Source organism: Pseudochaenichthys georgianus, chromosome 21, assembly GCF_902827115.2.
Source record: "Pseudochaenichthys georgianus chromosome 21, fPseGeo1.2, whole genome shotgun sequence".
NCBI classification, from domain to species: domain Eukaryota; kingdom Metazoa; phylum Chordata; class Actinopteri; order Perciformes; family Channichthyidae; genus Pseudochaenichthys; species Pseudochaenichthys georgianus.
Window position 1 is genome coordinate 38540800 of NC_047523.1, and position 19523 is coordinate 38560322.

At 44.6% G+C, this 19523-nt stretch overlaps 1 protein-coding gene across 1 annotated transcript in view; it reads right to left on the bottom strand.

Annotated features, from left to right (window-relative positions):
- Positions 1-19523, bottom strand: part of pdia5 (protein disulfide isomerase family A, member 5) — a 117588-nt gene that overhangs the window by 27332 nt on the left and 70733 nt on the right. Inside the window, 6 exon segments of the mRNA XM_034109974.2 lie at positions 1773-1812; positions 1814-1904; positions 4135-4139; positions 4773-4934; positions 5977-6047; positions 16639-16775. Of these exon segments, the coding sequence (XP_033965865.1) occupies positions 1773-1812; positions 1814-1904; positions 4135-4139; positions 4773-4934; positions 5977-6047; positions 16639-16775 (506 nt within the window).

Sequence of the window (19523 nt, forward strand, 5' to 3'; positions counted from 1 at the left end):
CGAAAGTAACGCAGAATATATATATTTTTTATTGTAAATAATTAGAACATTATTTATGTGCACAAGTACACACACATAACAAGCTGTCCCGAGTTCCTCCGGCTGCAGTTCCGCAGACGGCCGCTGTGTGGCAGCAGAGCGCTGGGAGCAGAGGGAGGTGAGTAGACGGATATGACGGAAATACACTCGAACACATCTGGTACCGGAAAAGAGTGAGACAGGTAGCGCGCCAAAGTAAAAGTGGAACCGAGAGACAGAACGAGAGCAAGACAGACGGACACTTTAGCTGCTGCGGCTTATATGCAGGTGCGCTTTGTAGTCCGGAAAGTACGGTAGTTTTTAACACATCATTTCCTGATTCTGGGCAAATATACTTGAAAATAAGTTTCCTAGCAAGATCTGATTTATCTTAATATTCCATCCTATTGCAAATTACGAGGGAAAACGACTTGTTTTCATCGTTTTCTGCTTGGTTTTGGAGCCGCATTTCTTCCAGCGTTGGAGACAAACATGAGGAGTTTATTTCAAAGTGTTGACTCTAAACTTATTGAACTTGGAGAACAGTTTAACTCAATGTCAGAAACACAATCGACTCAATCTCTGAGCAAAAAGCTACATGTCGTGTTTTCCAGGAAAAGCTGAATTATGAGCTGGAACTTTCTCCTGTTTTTCACAAATCTATCTCAGTCACGTGAATCATAGCTCAGTGTCCCGGAGGCTCAGGCGGGGTTTATGTACTGCGTGATCAGGAGCCCGAGGGCAGCTCGGAGCTACATCAACATGTGTCCCCTTTCCTTCATGTCTCTCTACATCAACATGTGTCCCCTCTTCTTCATGTCTCTTCTACATCAACATGTGTCCCCTTCTTCATGTCTCTTCTACATCAACATGTGTCCCCTCTCTTCATGTCTCTTCTACATCAACATGTGTCCCCTCTTCTTCATGTCTCTTCTACATCAACATGTGTCCCCCTTCTTCATGTCTCTTCTACATCAACATGTGTCCCCTCTTCTTCATGTCTCTTCTACATCAACATGTGTCCCCTCTTCTTCATGTCTCTTCTACATCAACATGTGTCCCCTCTTCTTCATGTCTCTTCTACATCAACATGTGTCCCCTCTTCTTCATGTCTCTTCTACATCAACATGTGTCCCCTCTTCTTCATGTCTCTTCTACATCAACATGTGTCCCCTCTTCTTCATGTCTCTTCTACATCAACATGTGTCCCCTCTTCTTCATGTCTCTTCTACATCAACATGTGTCCCCTCTTCTTCATGTCTCTTCTACATCAACATGTGTCCCCTCTTCTTCATGTCTCTTCTACATCAACATGTGTCCCCTCTTCTTCATTCCCCTTTACATCAACATGTGTCCCCTCTTCTTCATGTCTCTTCTACATCAACATGTGTCCCCTCTTCTTCATGTCTCTTCTACATCAACATGTGTCCCCTCTGTGGAAAGAGACTCTGAAAGTTTCAGGAACAAAGATTCTCCTCTCTTTTTGATCCATTTCTATATAAACCTGTCTGAAAATGAGCCGATCAGATTTGGCCACTTTATGATGTCATAACGATGTTTGTTGGCTCGTGTAGCCATTAGCCAATCAGCAACCAAGGTAACCCCCCCCCCACCCCCCATGCCATGTGAGGAGACAGGTTCTGTATAGACCTGTTGATGAATAAAACAGTCCAATGGGGCCCTTTAACCGTATGTGAAAGGTGGAAACTACAGAACAGCCCTTTAGGAGGTGTATTATTAGTGTACGCTCTTACATGGAGCGTAGAACATGACCAGAGCGTGCTTCTTCTTCTTTCAGCGCCTCTCGGAAATCCTCTAATCCAAGATGGCTGACGCTGGAGGGCTTGTCCTCCCAAGACTGCTCAGGTGGAGGAGGCGCCTGGGGACTGAGGACACAAACAGCCAGGATTACGTGAGGGCAAGACGCTGCTTACATGTAGTTTGCATCATAGACAGTATTTACCCGTACGAATACGAAGGATACATTAAAACACTCAATGCTTCACGTCTGTTGACCTCGGCTTGCACACTTCATGGTTGTCTTTAGCAGCTGGACATGATGTCATCGCAGGACGGTAATGTTTCACGTGACCCTTTGCCAGGATCAATGTATTACTCTGAGAGGAAGCAAGCTAAAGCCTAAAAGGACTGCGATGTCGTGGAGCTGGAGTCTGGGTCTGATGCCAAAGTGTGGCTCACGGCAATATCGCATATCCTGCGCAGGAGGCGGGTTTCAGCGTATCGGGCGGGAAATAAATCCTTTGTAACACGGGTCAATGTGTCACAGGAATCATGGGAAGTTGAGTGAATGTTTAAGGCTGTTCTTGGACAGCAACCCACCGCAAAAGAGTGTCCATAACTTTTAGTTTGCAGCAGTTTGCAGAGCTCAAAGTGTCGAGCCTGCCTGGGACGTCATGATATTTAGTTCATAGTGCCTTTTACCCATGACTGTCCGTCTTCTTGCCAGGAGTGCGTTTCCTCCTGAGAAATGTGAAATCCTACGAGTATAGCTTACAGGAAACTTAGAGTAAGATAACACGTGACGTAAGTACCGTGTGAGTATGAAGGCTGCAAGATTATCTCGTTCTTATTACATGGCTTAGTTGAATACTCGATTCTGATTGGTCCAATTCAGAACCCGTGACACGTGTTAATCGCCATAACAGACAGCCCGCTGTTAAGGGACGCTCACATCTGCACAAAGAGTCCGGTCGATTGACCTGTATACAGTTGGGCCGAAAGCAAACTGCATGCACTGGACAAGAGAAACAGCGCAGAAGTAACGGGGGCAGAAACCCTCGTTGTTTTACGCAGCGGTCCAGACATAGACATCAAACGGCGACACATACTCAGTTGCCAGTTGCTGTGGCATCAGGGCAGGGATATCTAGATACTTTCCAAGGTTTGACATCATGAATTGTGCTACTTTTAAAGCAAGCAACGATGTTTTCAAATCTGTAATCAAAAAGCTCCTCAAAAACGCTATGGAAGCAGTTCCTGCCGTTGCTACGTTAGTTCAAAACGGTAACGACGGACTACTTTTCTTAGCGGATGCATGTCAATTTAAATAAATAATAGCCTTATGCCTTTGTCTGAATGTCTTTCATTTTTGCAAAGCACCTTGAATTGCCTTGTGTTGAAAGGTGCTATATACATAAACTTGCCTACTATTTTTTCAAATCAATAAAAACATTTTCTAAATCTATAAAAGCATCTCAATTAATATTGGGGAGTCATATCGTTCCTTTGTTGAGAATGTGGCCGTTCAATAAGCGGGATAATGTGGCAGCGACTTGGTCATTATGGAGAACAACCCTTCAGGCAGATCAAGATCCCTCCGCGTCGCGTCGGGCTCCTGATCGGTGCACATTACCCCTTACTTAAGACACGTACTCCTTCAAATACATTGTACATGATTGGCTAAGGGGCGGGACATCTCTAAGCAGTTGACAGTGTTGGGAAAGTTCACTTTCTACATGAACTAGTTCAGTTCACAGTTCACACATTTTAAAATGAACTAGTTCAGTTCATAGTTCATAATTCAAAATGTTGAACTAAAGTTCATGGTTTCAAAAATGAACTAATTTATAGTTCATAGTTATTTTTTCAATACGTTGCTGCGAGCTATTATTTGTCTCCTGTACGATGTTAATGGGATTTGGGTTGTAGTGGATCTGTTTTGGCTCTCCTTTTTTATTCGCCACTCGCACATACCGTGAAAGGCTAGTCGTGTGCTTATTCTCAATGTGCCGTTTAAGGTTTGTTGTCGACGTCGTCGATGTACGGACTTGCTTTTTCAAACCGGGCGGACACAGTTTACAGGCAAACGTTTGATTTGTTCCGTCTGAGTCAGTACTGACTTTAACGTAAAACTCTTTTAAATGCTCATACGCCGACGCCGTAGAGCAGGGGTGGGGAACCTTTTTCCTCTCAAGGGCCATTTCACATTTTTACAATATCCTCAGAGGGCCGTACAAGTTATTGACCTCTGCTTAAAAAAACTAAAATCAACAGCCCATTCATTTCATTCTGTGCAAAGAAAAAGCAACCTCTTAATCCAGATATCTCACCATGACTGGAGGTTCCCCACCCCTGCCGTAGAGTCTCACTCTGAGCGAGTGCTGCTCGCAGAGCTCTGCTCTCGGCTTCGTCCATACTAATTCATTCATTCATTCAATGCTCTCCCGGTTCCGCGGTTCCACATTGTTTGTTGTGAGGAGTCTGATATATTTAGTATATTTATATTTTAGTGCGACAGCCAGGGGTGACAGGCGCGTACGCGTCACAGGCAGCTTGCTGTTGCCAGATTGGGTGGGTTTTCCCGCATTAATTTTGAAGCCTGTTTACGGTTGTGTTTAACTGGGTTTTTCGGCTGAAAGGCATATGAAATCTGGCAACACTTTTGAACGCCGTTATAATACAGTGCTGAGAATGAACGCGTTCTCAATTACGTTCATCTCGCGGAAATACAGTACGTTCAGTTCACGTTCGCCCAAAATATGAACGCGTTCATGAACGATCGTTCATTGAACGCGTTCAGGTACATCACTGGCAGTTGACCAATCACAACAGAGCCAGCCAGCTAACCAATCAGAGCAGACTGGGCCTCTGGTTTCAGACAGAGGGTATGCGAAGAATAAAGAGCTTTTTTGAACATCAAAGCATGGAGACATGTCCCAGGAGAGACACCGAATACAAAACTGAACCTGAAGATGAGCGTAGCATGTCCTTTTTACGCGGCGACTCACTTGTGCCATGAACTCGATGATCTTGTCTTTGTTCCGCAGGTGTGGCAGCGGTGTACTTGTCTTCACCTTTTCACGAAATACTTAACCGGTCGGGAAGCCGGAGATCTTGAAGCGCTCTCCTACAGCTTTGTGCACGGTGGTGTCCACCGCGGCCAACACCCCGGGGCTCTGTGGAGGAAAGACAACAGAGGATAGGCGGTGATATAATGACTATGGCGCCTAATCAGACCGATGACAGTGCTTTACGCTGAACGGTTACATGACACCGAGAGCCATTTAGACTTCCACAGAACAATCCCAAGTTCGACCTCTGCTAACGAGCACACACTGGTCGTGTATTTATAACGTAAGAGCACTGCATTAGTAGACCGGCAGAGAAGGAAGGAGGGGAGAAAATAAATGGCATGCTGGGTCTAGAGGGCTCGGGGTGAAAGAGGCTCCAGATCATCAATATTAGATAACGGCCTGGGCTTCTCCCATTGACCTCCAGCACTGGGCAGGGAGCCACGAGGAGAAGGTCCAGGCACCGGGCCGGGGAGACGCTTCACGGATGAGATAATTGGAGGTTTATAGGCCCGGCCCATGCTTTGGAGTGTTGCATTACACAGAGGACAGAATGGCGGAGAGGAGGAACACACCCGACTAATCAGAAACACATCGAGAGGCGGGCTGCAGGACACAGCGACCGGCCAAAAAGCCTTCAGGCCAAGAGGAGGGATTTGTTAGCAAGTGTTGATGAGGCGCTGCTACGCCCACATAGAGCTGTGTGTGCAGCAGAGTGTGATATATGGAAACACACAGGCCCGTAAGCATGCACGTAAAGCGGGGTGTCAAACTCAATTTCATCGCGGGCCACATTCGCATATAGGTTACACTCAAAGGGCCGGTTGTAACTATATAAATATATATTATATATATAAAAATAATGTATTATATTACATTATTTCCTCTGAATTGGAGTATTATCGGATAGGATAATAACTTAGTAATTAACTACAATCTGAAAGCAGAAGTCCGGGACAAATAATTGCAAGTCTCTTCAGTGTGCATGTCACAAAACGAGATGCATTGTGGGACATGTAGTTTATGGGCAAATCTGCTTCTGTTAAAGTTGCATGTAACCGTATAATAAACGTATTATATTCTTGCAAGCTCTTGCGGGGCCACAGAATTTGAGACCCATGACGTAAAGGAAGGTTAGGACACTCACGTCTGCAGCCTTGTTGAGTATTTCAGCAGCTTCATCATACTCTGGCTTCATCTTCTTGCAGTGTCCACACCCTGAAGGAAGCAACACAAACATGAGTCCAAACGATGACGGATTTATGAAACTGATGGCAGATATTTAACAGATATGTCTTTTTAAAACTCAAAACTACACATTTTCTGGGAGAAATCCGTCAAATCTCGTTATTAAAATGTTGGAATATTGGAAGGAAGATATCTTACAGTTTGCTATCAATAACGTAAGGTAAATATAAAACAAAACAAATAGAATTTCACATTTCAAACAGGAAGTATTATCCATTTATAAAAATACCTACAAAATAAGAATCATTAATAAATGACAACGCCTCAAAACATATATTTTCTGAAACCTATTCATTAATACAAATAAATAATTGGTTATACGCCGATATCAGCTTCCTAGTAAACAGATAAACGAACTACCTCTCAATCTTGCAGACAAATAAAAAACTGTATCCCTGAAGAAATGACTTCTCTGAAACCAAAGCTGATGCAATGATGACGCAGTCTCTGCACAGCGTCTCGTCCCGGATCCGTCCGGTTGGATCAATGCGTCTAACGCTGGAGCTCTCTGGTGGTTTGCAGATTTGTCCGTGGGGTTAGTTCTGACACGCTGAGGGTGAAACCGTAAATGAGATGACAAGGGTCTCATGGTTACCAGGAGAGTTCAGTCATGTCTGATTACTTCCTACACGATTCACTCTCAGGCATGGGGGGGGCGTTTGTTTCTGAGTAAAACGAGGGAGACTGGGTGAGAGTGAGTGAAGAGTAGAGTAGTGAAGGAAACGCATAGGTTCATATGTAGTGTCTCTACTTTAAAGAGTCCTCTCCTGCTGATGTTCAGGTGTATATCAGTATGTAGTGTCTCTACTTTAAAGAGTCCTCTCCTGCTGATGTTCAGGTGTATATCAGTATGTAGTGTCTCTACTGTAAAGAGTCCTCTCCTGCTGATGTTCAGGTGTATATCAGTATGTAGTTTCTCTACTTTAAAGAGTCCTCTCCTGCTGATGTTCAGGTGTATATCAGTATGTAGTGTCTCTACTTTAAAGAGTCCTCTCCTGCTGATGTTCAGGTGTATATCAGTATGTAGTGTCTCTACTTTAAAGAGTCCTCTCCTGCTGATGTTCAGGTGTATATCAGTATGTAGTGTCTCTACTTTAAAGAGTCCTCTCCTGCTGATGTTCAGGTGTATATCAGTATGTAGTGTCTCTACTTTAAAGAGTCCTCTCCTGCTGATGTCCAGGTGTATATCAGTATGTAGTGTCTCTACTTTAAAGAGTCCTCTCCTGCTGATGTTCAGGTGTATATCAGTATGTAGTGTCTCTACTTTAAAGAGTCCTCTCCTGCTGATGTTCAGGTGTATATCAGTATGTAGTGTCTCTACTTTAAAGAGTCCTCTCCTGCTGATGTTCAGGTGTATATCAGTATGTAGTGTCTCTACTTTAAAGAGTCCTCTCCTGCTGATGTCCAGGTGTATATCAGTATGTAGTGTCTCTACTTTAAAGAGTCCTCTCCTGCTGATGTTCAGGTGTATATCAGTATGTAGTGTCTCTACTTTAAAGAGTCCTCTCCTGCTGATGTTCAGGTGTATATCAGTATGTAGTGTCTCTACTTTAAAGAGTCCTCTCCTGCTGATGTTCAGGTGTATATCAGTATGTAGTGTCTCTACTTTAAAGAGTCCTCTCCTGCTGATGTTCAGGTGTATATCAGTATGTAGTGTCTCCACTTTAAAGAGTCCTCTCTTGCTGATGTTCAGGTGTATATTAGTATGTAGTGTCTCCACTTTAAAGAGTCCTCTCCTGCTGATGTTCAGGTGTATATCAGTATGTAGTGTCTCTACTTTAAAGAGTCCTCTCCTGCTGATGTTCAGGTGTGTATCAGTATGTAGTGTCTCTACTTTAAAGAGTCCTCTCCTGCTGATGTTCAGGTGTATATCAGTATGTAGTGTCTCTACTTTAAAGAGTCCTCTCCTGCTGATGTTCAGGTGTATATCAGTATGTAGTGTCTCTACTTTAAAGAGTCCTCTCCTGCTGATGTTCAGGTGTGTATCAGTATGTAGTGTCTCTACTTTAAAGAGTCCTCTCCTGCTGATGTTCAGGTGTATATCAGTATGTAGTGTCTCTACTTTAAAGAGTCCTCTCCTGCTGATGTCCAGGTGTATATCAGTATGTAGTGTCTCTACTTTAAAGAGTCCTCTCCTGCTGATGTTCAGGTGTATATCAGTATGTAGTGTCTCTACTTTAAAGAGTCCTCTCCTGCTGATGTTCAGGTGTATATCAGTATGTAGTGTCTCTACTTTAAAGAGTCCTCTCCTGCTGATGTTCAGGTGTATATCAGTATGTAGTGTCTCCATGCTTTAATGTTCAAAAAGCTCTTTATTGTTCTCATACTGCCTGTGCTGCAGCACCTCTTTTCACCCTCTGTCTGAAACCAGAGCCCAGTCTGCTCTGATTGGTTAGCTGGTCGGCTCTGTTGTGATTGGTCAACCGCTCAGAGATGTCCCGCCCCTTAGCTTATCACGTGTTGCAGCGCTAGCCAATAGGAGCGCGAGTGTTAAATAGTGTTGTCATTATGTTATGGAAGAAGAAAAAACAATACATATCTTGATAAAACAATGTTTTCTTTTCCCGATTCGACTCATCATTAAATTAAAATATGAAGTATCTCCCAGCTCCAGATTTTGACTGCCAACATTCAAAAGGGAGTGAATTTCATTAGATAACTTCACCATCGGCCAAATACTGTATTTCTCTGTCCTTTAATGAGGAAGCCAGCATCACTGGTTTAACTTTGTATTATCTCAAGGTCGTTGCGTCTGCATGCCTTTCAGCGTTATGCTAACATGTTAGCACTGTGTTTTTAATACAACCGTTTCAAGCATTATGAATATACAGTCCCTGTTTGGTGTGAAGGTGACCACCTCTTCTCCTCACAGCCCGTCCACACAGCGGCGTGCGCTGACGCTTGCCGGCGGGCGTGTCTGACACTCCACCAACAACCAATCACATGAATCTCCCGCCCCTGACACACAAGCAGCGGTTTGATTGGCTAGAGCTTGTACTGGCATATGATTCGATTGGCTGACGTCACCCCATTCAAAGTGAACGGGCAGAAGCGTTGGACGCTTCAACGCACGCCGCTGTGTGGACGGGCCGTTAGCATTCGTAAACAAGTAGATTGTTGCTTTTATTTTCTTTCAGTGGTCTATTGTTTTTATTATATGTTTATTCTGGTTTGTATCTTTTATTTTAAATGTATTCATTTTATGTTTTGTGAGCCGAGTGATTTTATATCTCTCTGTACAGCACTTTGGTCTGGAGGTTTTAAAGTGCTATAAATAAAGTTGGATTGAAAGGTGTGATTTAAAGTGCATGAGGATCCAAGACGTCACATTTGTCTCAAGATGTTCGATGTTACGATGCAATGAAGACGCAGTTAGATCTGGACCCGGCACATCTTGTTATGACCAGCGCTGTGCACGGATGCGTGAAACAAAGTTGGTATATTGTTTTGGGTACATTTCCAAACCCGCTAAATTGTCCTTGTCAAAACTGTTCAGGGATTCCTTTCTTCAAGATGCAACGCGGAGCCGGCACAGGCTATTAATCAAGAGGGACACGCCTGGTGGGAAGCGTCTCCGTCACTGTGGTGCGTGACCCTCAGATCGGAGACACAGCGCGACTACGGGACTTTCAAACTGATGAGCACGAGAGAAACCAAACGTCTGTCCTGTGCATTCAGAACGAGTGGTGCATGAGGGGCAGGGGCAGAGTGTGTGTGTGTACACAGAGATGCACTGACATATTGCTGATTCAGAGGGTAGGGGAGTACAAACGGACCACACACACACACACACACACACACACACACACACACACACACACACACACACACACACACACACACACACACACACACACACACACACACACACACACACACACACACACACACACACACACACACACACACACACACACACACACACACACACACACACACACACACACACACACACACACACACACACACACACACACACACACACACACACACACACACACACACACACACACACACACACACACACACTGGGTCCACTGCAGCGGTACGCTTAGCCTGGAGCTACTTGCTGAGTGGTCAGTCGGGGGAGTTGTTCAATTCAGCTTCCTGGTCCACCGGCTGCAGCCTGAACGCAGGCATTAAGGCATCTCACTGTAACATACAGCGATATCTGCCGGAAGACTGTTCAACATTTTTCGGAGGAGAACTTTTGTTTTGGTCCCAAACATATCCAGGCTCACTGTGGGAATTTTAAGTTGGATGATTTGCCGCCGTAAATAGCTGCACGCAAACCCCCCCCCCCCGCTGAGAGCTGTTCAGAGGACGCAGAGAGAGGCTGCTCTGAGTGGTGGACAGAAAATGCAAGCTGATGGTGGCGGTATGGAGACCATTAATCTCACTCTGACAGCAGGCCATTAAGAAAAACTGCATTGAAGCAGCAAGGCTGGGCATCTGTCAGTGTGTGTGTGTGTGTGTGTGTGTGTGTGTGTGTGTGTGTGTGTGTGTTTATGTGAGACAGAGCGATATGCGGTGTAATTGTGTGCCATGAATGCTTGTCTTATGGAGTGAAATATGTTTTTGATATGCTCCACTCCACAGTGAACAGATATTTGCTGAAATGATCTGATCCCGTGTGTGTGTGTGTGTGTGTGTGTGTGTGTGTGTGTGTGTGTGTGTGTGTGTGTGTGTGTGTGTGTGTGTGTGTGTGTGTGTGTGTGTGTGTGTGTGTGTGTGTGTGTGTGTGTGTGTGTGTGTGTGTGTGTGTGTGTAGGGTGAGTTAAGTGCAGGGACAGAGCAGCTATGACTCCACATGAGGGCGAGGAGGACCGTTCTGCTTCCTGGGCTGTGTAAACAGACATCCCCGTGTCGTATGTTTCAAACAGTTGATAAGGATAAAGACTATCAAAGTCATGTTTTCTGCCCTAAAATAACTTTTGACATCAAAATAATTCCGGCGCTCAATAAGGTGCAGAGTCTGCTAAATGTGAATCGTAATGTCTTTGTCTGTCCCGAACGTCAACCAGCGCTCCGCTCCCAACTGTGCGCGTCACTTTTTATTGTCCCCTGGTTTCCGCTGTGTTCGGAGCTTCTTGCAGCTTCTCCTTTTCGCAGTGCTTGTACAAAATGTTGCGCATGTTTCCTCAAGTTGTTTCTTCATTTGCATGTGTTTGTGTTTTTATTTTATTTTGTGTTTGTATGTTTATGTTTGCCCCTGTCGGCCACCGTAGATTTGAGTGAAGATTCTCTTGATTGTTCTTTCTTGAAGTTGTTACCTTAAAGGTGGGGTAGGTAAGTTTGAGAAACCAGCTCGAGTGCGCTAGAATATGAAAATACACAGCCGGAGAAAATCTGCCACTTCCTCACAGAGCCCCTCCCCCAACACACAGGAACGCGCACATGACCAATGAGGGCACGAGGTAAGTCTGTGCACAGATGGAAGGCTGACAGGCAGGTAGGCCATCCAGTTACTTTAGCCGGCTCAGATGATTGGTCGTGCTTTTTACGGCGCCACGGCTTCCACTGATGACTTCTTCTTCTTTATGGATTTGTTGTCAAAGCACTTCAGATATTCATTGCTATCGGGATGTTAAGAGCATTCCATGGAATATAACAAAGTGTGTCTCGAGCCGGTTTCTCAGACGTACCTACCCCACCTTTAATAATACAAAAAACAAAACTAGGGTTAACTTTTTGTATTACTGGAAATTAGGTAAAAGCTGCTCGAAATGTCTTTGACTGAAGTTATACAAGCAAATACTGTGATGCCACTGACGATGATTTTGCATTAACCAACTATAACATATATCATCCCAAATACATCTATACATATGAATTGGTGAATTGGTTAAAAGTGAAGCAGCTTGCCATAAGAAAAACAACCTAGTTCCGTCTCCTTTCTTAGCATTTGCTTTTCAAATCAGAATAGACTGACCTGATTAAATAAATGATGTCTCTTGGCTCTTCTTATTTGGCGGATCCAGAAATCCCATTACAGTTCCACTAGCCAACTGGCAGGTGTTAGATTTGTGCAAACATTTTGGACTTTTTAGGTAGTAAATAATGACACTGTAGTGCAGAAAAGTGAAGTGTCTTTATCACTTCAGCAGCTGGAGACTGCGTATGGCCCTCAGGTGGGGGGGGGGGGGGGGTGTTTCTCCCAACATTACATTACACGTCACTTGTTAGACGCTTTTCTCCAAAGCGACTTGCATACTCAATACTGTGGACAATCCCCACAGGAGACATTTGGGGTGACATGCTGACTGCAGTGGGGTTTGAACCTGCTGTGATCCCCGAACACATACGCACAATCCACTGCGCCACACGTCTCCGTTAGGTATGAAAACTGCAGCAAAGTATGTGATGAAATCTTGAAAACAATGAATCATCATTACGGTGAACGCCTGGGAAAAGGACGCACTTGTTATTTATTCGTTTATTGGCGGAGGCTGATAGGCGTGTGGCGCAGTGGGGTGGTGCGTTGGTGTTGGGATCGGGGGGAGCACAGGTTCAAACCCCACTGCAGTCAGCCTGTCGTTGTGTCCCTGAGAGACCCCAAAGTGCTCCTGTGGGGATTGTCCACAGTATGTTAGTCGCTTTGGATAAAAGCGTCTAGCAAGTGACTTGTATGTAACGTATATGAGCATGGAGGGGAGGGGGTGAACCGTGGGTGAAGGTGAGGGGGTGAACCGTGGGTGCAGGTGAGGGGGTGAACCGTGGGTGAAGGAGAGGAGGTGAACCGTGGGTGAAGGAGAGGAGGTGAACCGTGGGCGAAGGGGAGGGGGTAAACCGTGGGCGAAGGGGAGGGGGTGAACCGTGGGCGGAGGGGAGGGGGTGAACCGTGGGCGGAGGGGAGGGGGTGAACCGTGGGCGGAGGGGAGGGGGTGAACCGTGGGTGCAGGTGAGGGGGTGAACAGTGGGTGAAGGTGAGGGGGTGAACCGTGGGTGAAGGTGAGGGGGTGAACCGTGGGTGAAGGTGAGGGGGTGCACCGTGGGTGAAGGTGAGGGGGTGCACCGTGGGTGAAGGTGAGGGGGTGAACCGTGGGCGGAGGGGAGGGGGTGAACCGTGGGCGAAGGTGAGGGGGTGAACCGTGGGCGAAGGGGAGGGGGTGAACCGTGGGTGAAGGTGAGGGGGTGAACAGTGGGTGAAGGTGAGGGGGTGAACCGTGGGTGAAGGTGAGGGGGTGAACCGTGGGTGAAGGTGAGGGGGTGCACCGTGGGTGAAGGTGAGGGGGTGAACCGTGGGTGGAGGTGAGGGGGTGCACCGTGGGTGGAGGTGAGGGGGTGAACCGTGGGTGGAGGTGAGGGGGTGCACCGTGGGTGAAGGTGAGGGGGTGCACCGTGGGTGAAGGTGAGGGGGTGCACCGTGGGTGAAGGTGAGGGGGTGAACCGTGGGTGAAAAATAGACCCGGGGTTTGGATTGTGTCGAGAGGCTGCTGCTCTCACAATGTGTTTCTTAATGGTGAATATATTTGCATGCTTGAACAGCTCGCTCTCACGCAGGACCAACGCAGAAGACTTCTAACCCACGGACATGTTTACAGAGATCTGCACACGCGGCAGAATGGTGCGTGAACAACACTGACACCAGGCTCATGTGAACCATATGGCGGCAGAGAAGGATCTGCTGTGAGGATGTGATCACTGACACAAAGGGCTCAGTCACTGCAGCCAGCCCGGTTCCCCGTCTCTGGCGTTGATGCTATCTGCGTGACTACATAACAGTTCAGCCCTCGAGCATTGGCAACACAATGTTTAACACAGCAGGAAGGAATGTGAAGCTCCTCACACACTTGATGCAGAGATTTGACTTTCTGAAGTCTCTGTATTTCTGAGGGTGAAAAGGGGCAGTGGTGGTCTAATGCAGTGGGTCCCAACCTGGGGGGTGCAGGGGGGGTGCCAGGCCTCAGATGATTTGAGGCCAAATATCTTTTTTATTTTTTTTATTTACATATAATTGTAATACATGATTGTCACTAAAAGCCTCGTCTCTACATTACAATAAAATATAAAAAATAATTGATTAATTAATTTTAATACAAAATTCAAGTTAGTATTAAACGTTCACCAGAGATTACATGTCAATTGAGGCATCTCTGAAGTACACACGCTATGGTTCTCCCACACATCACCTACTGTTTAACAACCTGGCCACATGCCAGAACAACAACATTAAAACCACTGGAGTCGTTGTACAAACAAACACTCAAAATACTGGACAACAAATCTGTTTTTCGCATCACTGCCCAATACTCCAAAGATACAACTTGCTAAGCTGGGAAACCTCATTAAACATGCACATGCTTGCCTTGTTTACAAGATTGCCAACGGCCTTACCTCACCTCCTCTTAGACAGTTTATTAACACACGCACAACTGCCACAAGGGTAACAAGAGGTGCAGCGAGAGGAGATTGCATTATTCCACTCAGAAAAAGTTCTTTCAGTCAGTCTTCATGTTCTGTTAAAGCTGCTCAGCGATGGAACTCGATCCCACCTCCAATCAGAGACCAGACCACATTCACTTTGTTTAAATCCCAACTCAAAACCTGGTGAGTGAGGAATCTCTGCCAACACTGACCCAATCTTCTGCTCCACCGCCATGTTCTTTTGTTTGTTTTAATGTTCTATATTTTAAATTGTTTTATTTAAGTATCCCAGTAATGACTGTTGCTTGTTTTAAATGTATTGTATTTACTTGTTTAAAATGAAATGTGTTTTAGGTAAAATCTGTCCAGGGACTACAGATGAAAAATAGCCTCTTGGCTAACTCTGGCACGTTTACAGAGATGTTCGTTAATGTGCACTGTCCCTGTTCAATAGATGAATGAATACAAAATAAAATAAAAAAAAGGCAAAAAAAGACAGAAATGTATAATTCTTTCTTTGATAGAAATGTTTCTTCTGCCGTAAAGTGTCCAAACCGGGCTTTTCTGGATAAGCGCATTTTTAAAAACAGTCATTGTCCATGCCGGTTTCAGTTGGATTATTTGTCAGTTGCTCCGATCAGATCGGTCTCCTCCATTTTGTAGATTATTTACGACTTTTGAATCCACACAAACACATCGGCAACATCCGGCTTACTTTGAGCATATTTTAAACAGTTGAATCCCTTTGTGAATTGTTTCCACTTCCGCCGTCCTTTCATTTCTTCATACAGCGGGAATCCAAATGAATTCATCCTGAGTCCAATAACCTTCAAAGTCACTCCAATAGTGCTCCTTAATTACGCTTTCATCCTCCTTTAACAAAGTACTTCACATTCATCCAGTTTGTGACGGTAGTTGTAGCATTTTGAGACTTTTTAACTTTAATTACCGCTGTTGCGCAACTGTTGGGGCGCAACTTCCAACAGGAGTCATTTGAGGGGGCTCTAGGGAAAAAAGGTGGAGAACCCCTGGTCTAATGGATAGTGAGGTGGGCTGAAGATCGGAAGGATGCGAGTTCAAATCCCACCTGGAACACCACCACTAGTGTGCCCTTGAGTAAGGCACTTAGCCTAGATGTCCCTGTAATCGGTAATTGTAAGTCGCTTTGGATAAAAGCGTCAGCTAAATGAAATGTAATGTAAAAATGTAATGAAAAGTGGGTTTTTAAAGGACAAGGCAAATCTCTGCATGTCTTATTACTGGCAATCTAATTAATGAAAAGATCAAAACTCACAGTCAATTCATCCTACAACAAATATTTCACTGTGTTTATATCATTCAAGAGCTCAGCTGTTTTCCAGAAACAATTAAAACACATATCACCGTTTCACTTTGTGATATGTCCCTACAGTATGACGTTGCCGTTTATTCTGATCTCACATACACTCTCCTGGTGCTATACATACCTTTGGAAGGCAAATGTGCATTCATCGGTGTCATGATTGTGCAGCAATTGCAGATAACAAGATAAACTAGAGAATGCAAGTCCTGAAGAGATTGCTAGTGGGAATGCTCTATGCTGAAAATCTGACACTAAACTGCTATGCTGAAATGTAATGTGTAAGAAGAAAGTGAATTAGATTGAAATGATACATGACCACTGGGGGCTTGAGAGAAGAAAAGAAAGTAAAAAGGCTTGGAAAAGCAGCAGAATATTTGAACTGCAAACTTTTGAACTAACTTGATGGTGAATGATCTGTCGCCATGGCAACGGCATTCGATGACACCCCACAATACGCTTAGATGTGTTGATGGCTGCGTCGTTACCAAACCTGTGAAGTTTTGGGCCGTTTGGAGCATTTTCACTGAAGTTATGAGAAAACCGTGTTTCAAGGACGAGCATTGGGTTGCCATGGCAACGGCACTTGAAGAAATCTCCAAACTGTCCCGTAGATGTCTTCACGGCTGGACTGTTGGCACACTGCTCTCTGGAGTCTGCTGCTCTGAGTGCGTCAGTTGGAGCGATGTTTCTATTTGAGCTAGACTAAAGACTACACGCCTCGCTCAAGTCACAGTGGCCGGTCTCTCTCATTGGACGTGTGAGGGTCGGCGTATGAATGCTTTCTGTGTTTGACAACGTCACAAATAAATCATATATAAGACGTAACTGTGATGCGTGTGCTCCGTTACTCACAGGGGGCGTAGAACATGATGACGGCGGCAGGATGTTCCTCCAGGAAACTGTCGAAGGAGTCGTCGGTCAGGTGGAAGACGGGGGAGTCCGTCTCCGTCCACGGCACCTCGGGGGTCTTCGGCTGGGCGGGCTGCGGGCTGGAGGAGGAGGTAATGTCAGGTACGTTTACACAATACAATGTGCTTTCCATCCTCATTAACACTTAATAAGAAGACAAGGGGAGGAGGACAAGGGGACAACGAGGGCAACAGAAGTGAGGAACTTGTTCAAGACGACATTCCAGCTGGCTCTGAACGAAGCAGAGCCGCCTCGATTCTCTCTCTCTCTCTCTCTCTCTCTCTCTCTCTCTCTCTCTCTCTCTCTCTCTCTCTCTCTCTCTCTCTACACATCTCTCTCTCTCTCTCTCTCTCTCTCTCTCTCTCCTGAATTTTTTTTAACGTGTAGAAACTCCTGTCAGTGCAGAAAGCCAGGGATAATATCTTCCTCTGTTGAAAGAGGAGGACACATGGAAACTTAGAGGGGGGTAAAACACATTGAACACAAGAGAAACTTCATCAAATATGTAGAAACAAGTAGGGGGTGATACACGTGGGAGAGGAGAGAGAGAACCCTGAGGCAGGTGGTGCTACAAGACGAGCACAATGGAAACAATGCCTCGAAATATGAACGCAGCAAATAACCCTGAAACCTTTTGGAGAAAAAGCTGATTCTTCCTCAAACCGATCGCAGATGTGATGAGGCTCGCAAATGTACTTCAGTAAAGTACCCATAACTAGCAGCTGTTTTAAAGAGTACCTGACCTCCCTTTATATCAATAGAACAATAATGTCATTGTTAGCTATTTGTGTTCAAAGTGTAAGAAGTAGAAAGTACAGGTATTTGTGTTCAAAATGTAAGAAGTAGAAAGTACAGGTATTTGTGTTCAACATGTAAGAAGTAGAAAGTACAGGTATTTGTGTTCAAAATGTGAGAAGTAGAAAGTACAGGTATTTGTGTTCAACATGTGAGAAGTAGAAAGTACAGGTATTTGTGTTCAAAGTGTAAGAAGTAGAAAGTACAGGTATTTGTGTTCAAAATGTAAGAAGTAGAAAGTACAGGTATTTGAGTTCAACATGTAAGAAGTAGAAAGTACAGGTATTTGAGTTCAACATGTAAGAAGTAGAAAGTGCAGGTATTTGTGTTCAACATGTAAGAAGTAGAAAGTACAGTTATTTGAGTTCAACATGTAAGAAGTAGAAAGTACAGGTATTTGAGTTCAAAATGTAAGAAGTAGAAAGTACAGGTATTTGAGTTCAACATGTAAGAAGTAGAAAGTGCAGGTATTTGTGTTCAACATGTAAGAAGTAGAAAGTACAGGTATTTGTGTTTAACATGTAAGAAGTAGAAAGTACAGGTATTTGAGTTCAACATGTAAGAAGTAGAAAGTACAGGTATTTGAGTTCAACATGAGAGAAGTAGAAAGTACAGGTATTTGGGTTCAACATGTAAGAAGTAGAAAGTACATGTATTTGGGTTCAACATGTAAGAAGTAGAAAGTACAGGTATTTGGGTTCAAAGATGTAAGAAGTCAAAGTAAAAGTCGTCAATAAGTAGTGGAGTAAAGTACTGATACCAGAAAAATGTACTTAAGTACAGTAACGAGGTATTTGTACTCCACTACTTCCCACCGCTGCAGATTGATCGTCTGATTGCCTGCCTGGCGACCTCTCTGGATCACACTGCTGGGCTCTGAATAGCCGAGCAGTAACAGTTTAGGACGGGGAAGGGACCTGCTCTGCCTCTGGGTTAAACCTCTGGGATATATCCTCTGCCTGTCTCGCTCCGTTTCCTGTGATACCTGTGAAAACTCTGCTCCGTGCCCTCTGGCTGCGGCCCGATGCACGGTCCTGGCTTTAACTCAAATGGAAGATGGAGGAAAGAGGGGGAGAAGGCAGGAGAGCAAAGCCATGGAGGGAGAAACCAGGTTACAGGCAGCGTGAGGCGAGGCGAGAAAGAAAAATGAGACAGAGCAGGTGTAGATTGATGACACCCTGTCAAGGTGAGTCAGGGGTCAGGAGGGAAAGGTGTGATGAAGACCACGGAAGAATGGAGAGGGGATGCCAGAAACGTCCACTGAGACTTAAAGCCGTTTGCGCATTGAAGTTTGAGAGCTCCGTTCTTTCCATTAGCTAAAACAGCTGTGGACAAAAACATATTGCAGTCTGCGCTTCCACACATCTTGAGTGATGAAGACTTTACTCACTTCTTCATCCAGTCTGCAATATCCTTCGCTGTGCCTCCGTAGTTTCTCAAAGTGGTGAAGGAACTTCCCGTTCCTACAAGAGCACAAAATGAGGTTTAGTCCAAACCACATGTCAGCAATTGGAAGAATATGGATTGGTGCGGTTGAAAGACTTTTAAAAACCACAGGCAATGTAATAAACAGCCATATCGTACAACACTACAAATATACTTTAGTTGTATATTTCTGCAACATTTCTACAATTGTATTTGAAGGGAATACCCTACCTAAACATGTCTTCTGGATAATAATAATAATAATACATTATATTTATATAGCGCCTTTCAAGGGACCCAAGGTCGCTGTACATCAGGGGTGTCAAACATCAATTTCACCGCGGGCCACATTGGAATTATGTTTGCACTCAAAGGTCCGGTTGTAACTTTAAGACTATATACATATTTAATATGTACTATAAAATGATGATATTACATTATTGCCTCGGATTATTATCGGATAGGGTAATAACTTCATAATGAACTACGTCTGAAAGCAGAAGTCTACGGCAAATAATTGCAAGTCTCTTCAGTGAGAATGTCACAAAATGATTTAAAAAGAAAAGCCACATTCTGGAAAAAAAAGCAAAAAAAAATAAAATGTGACA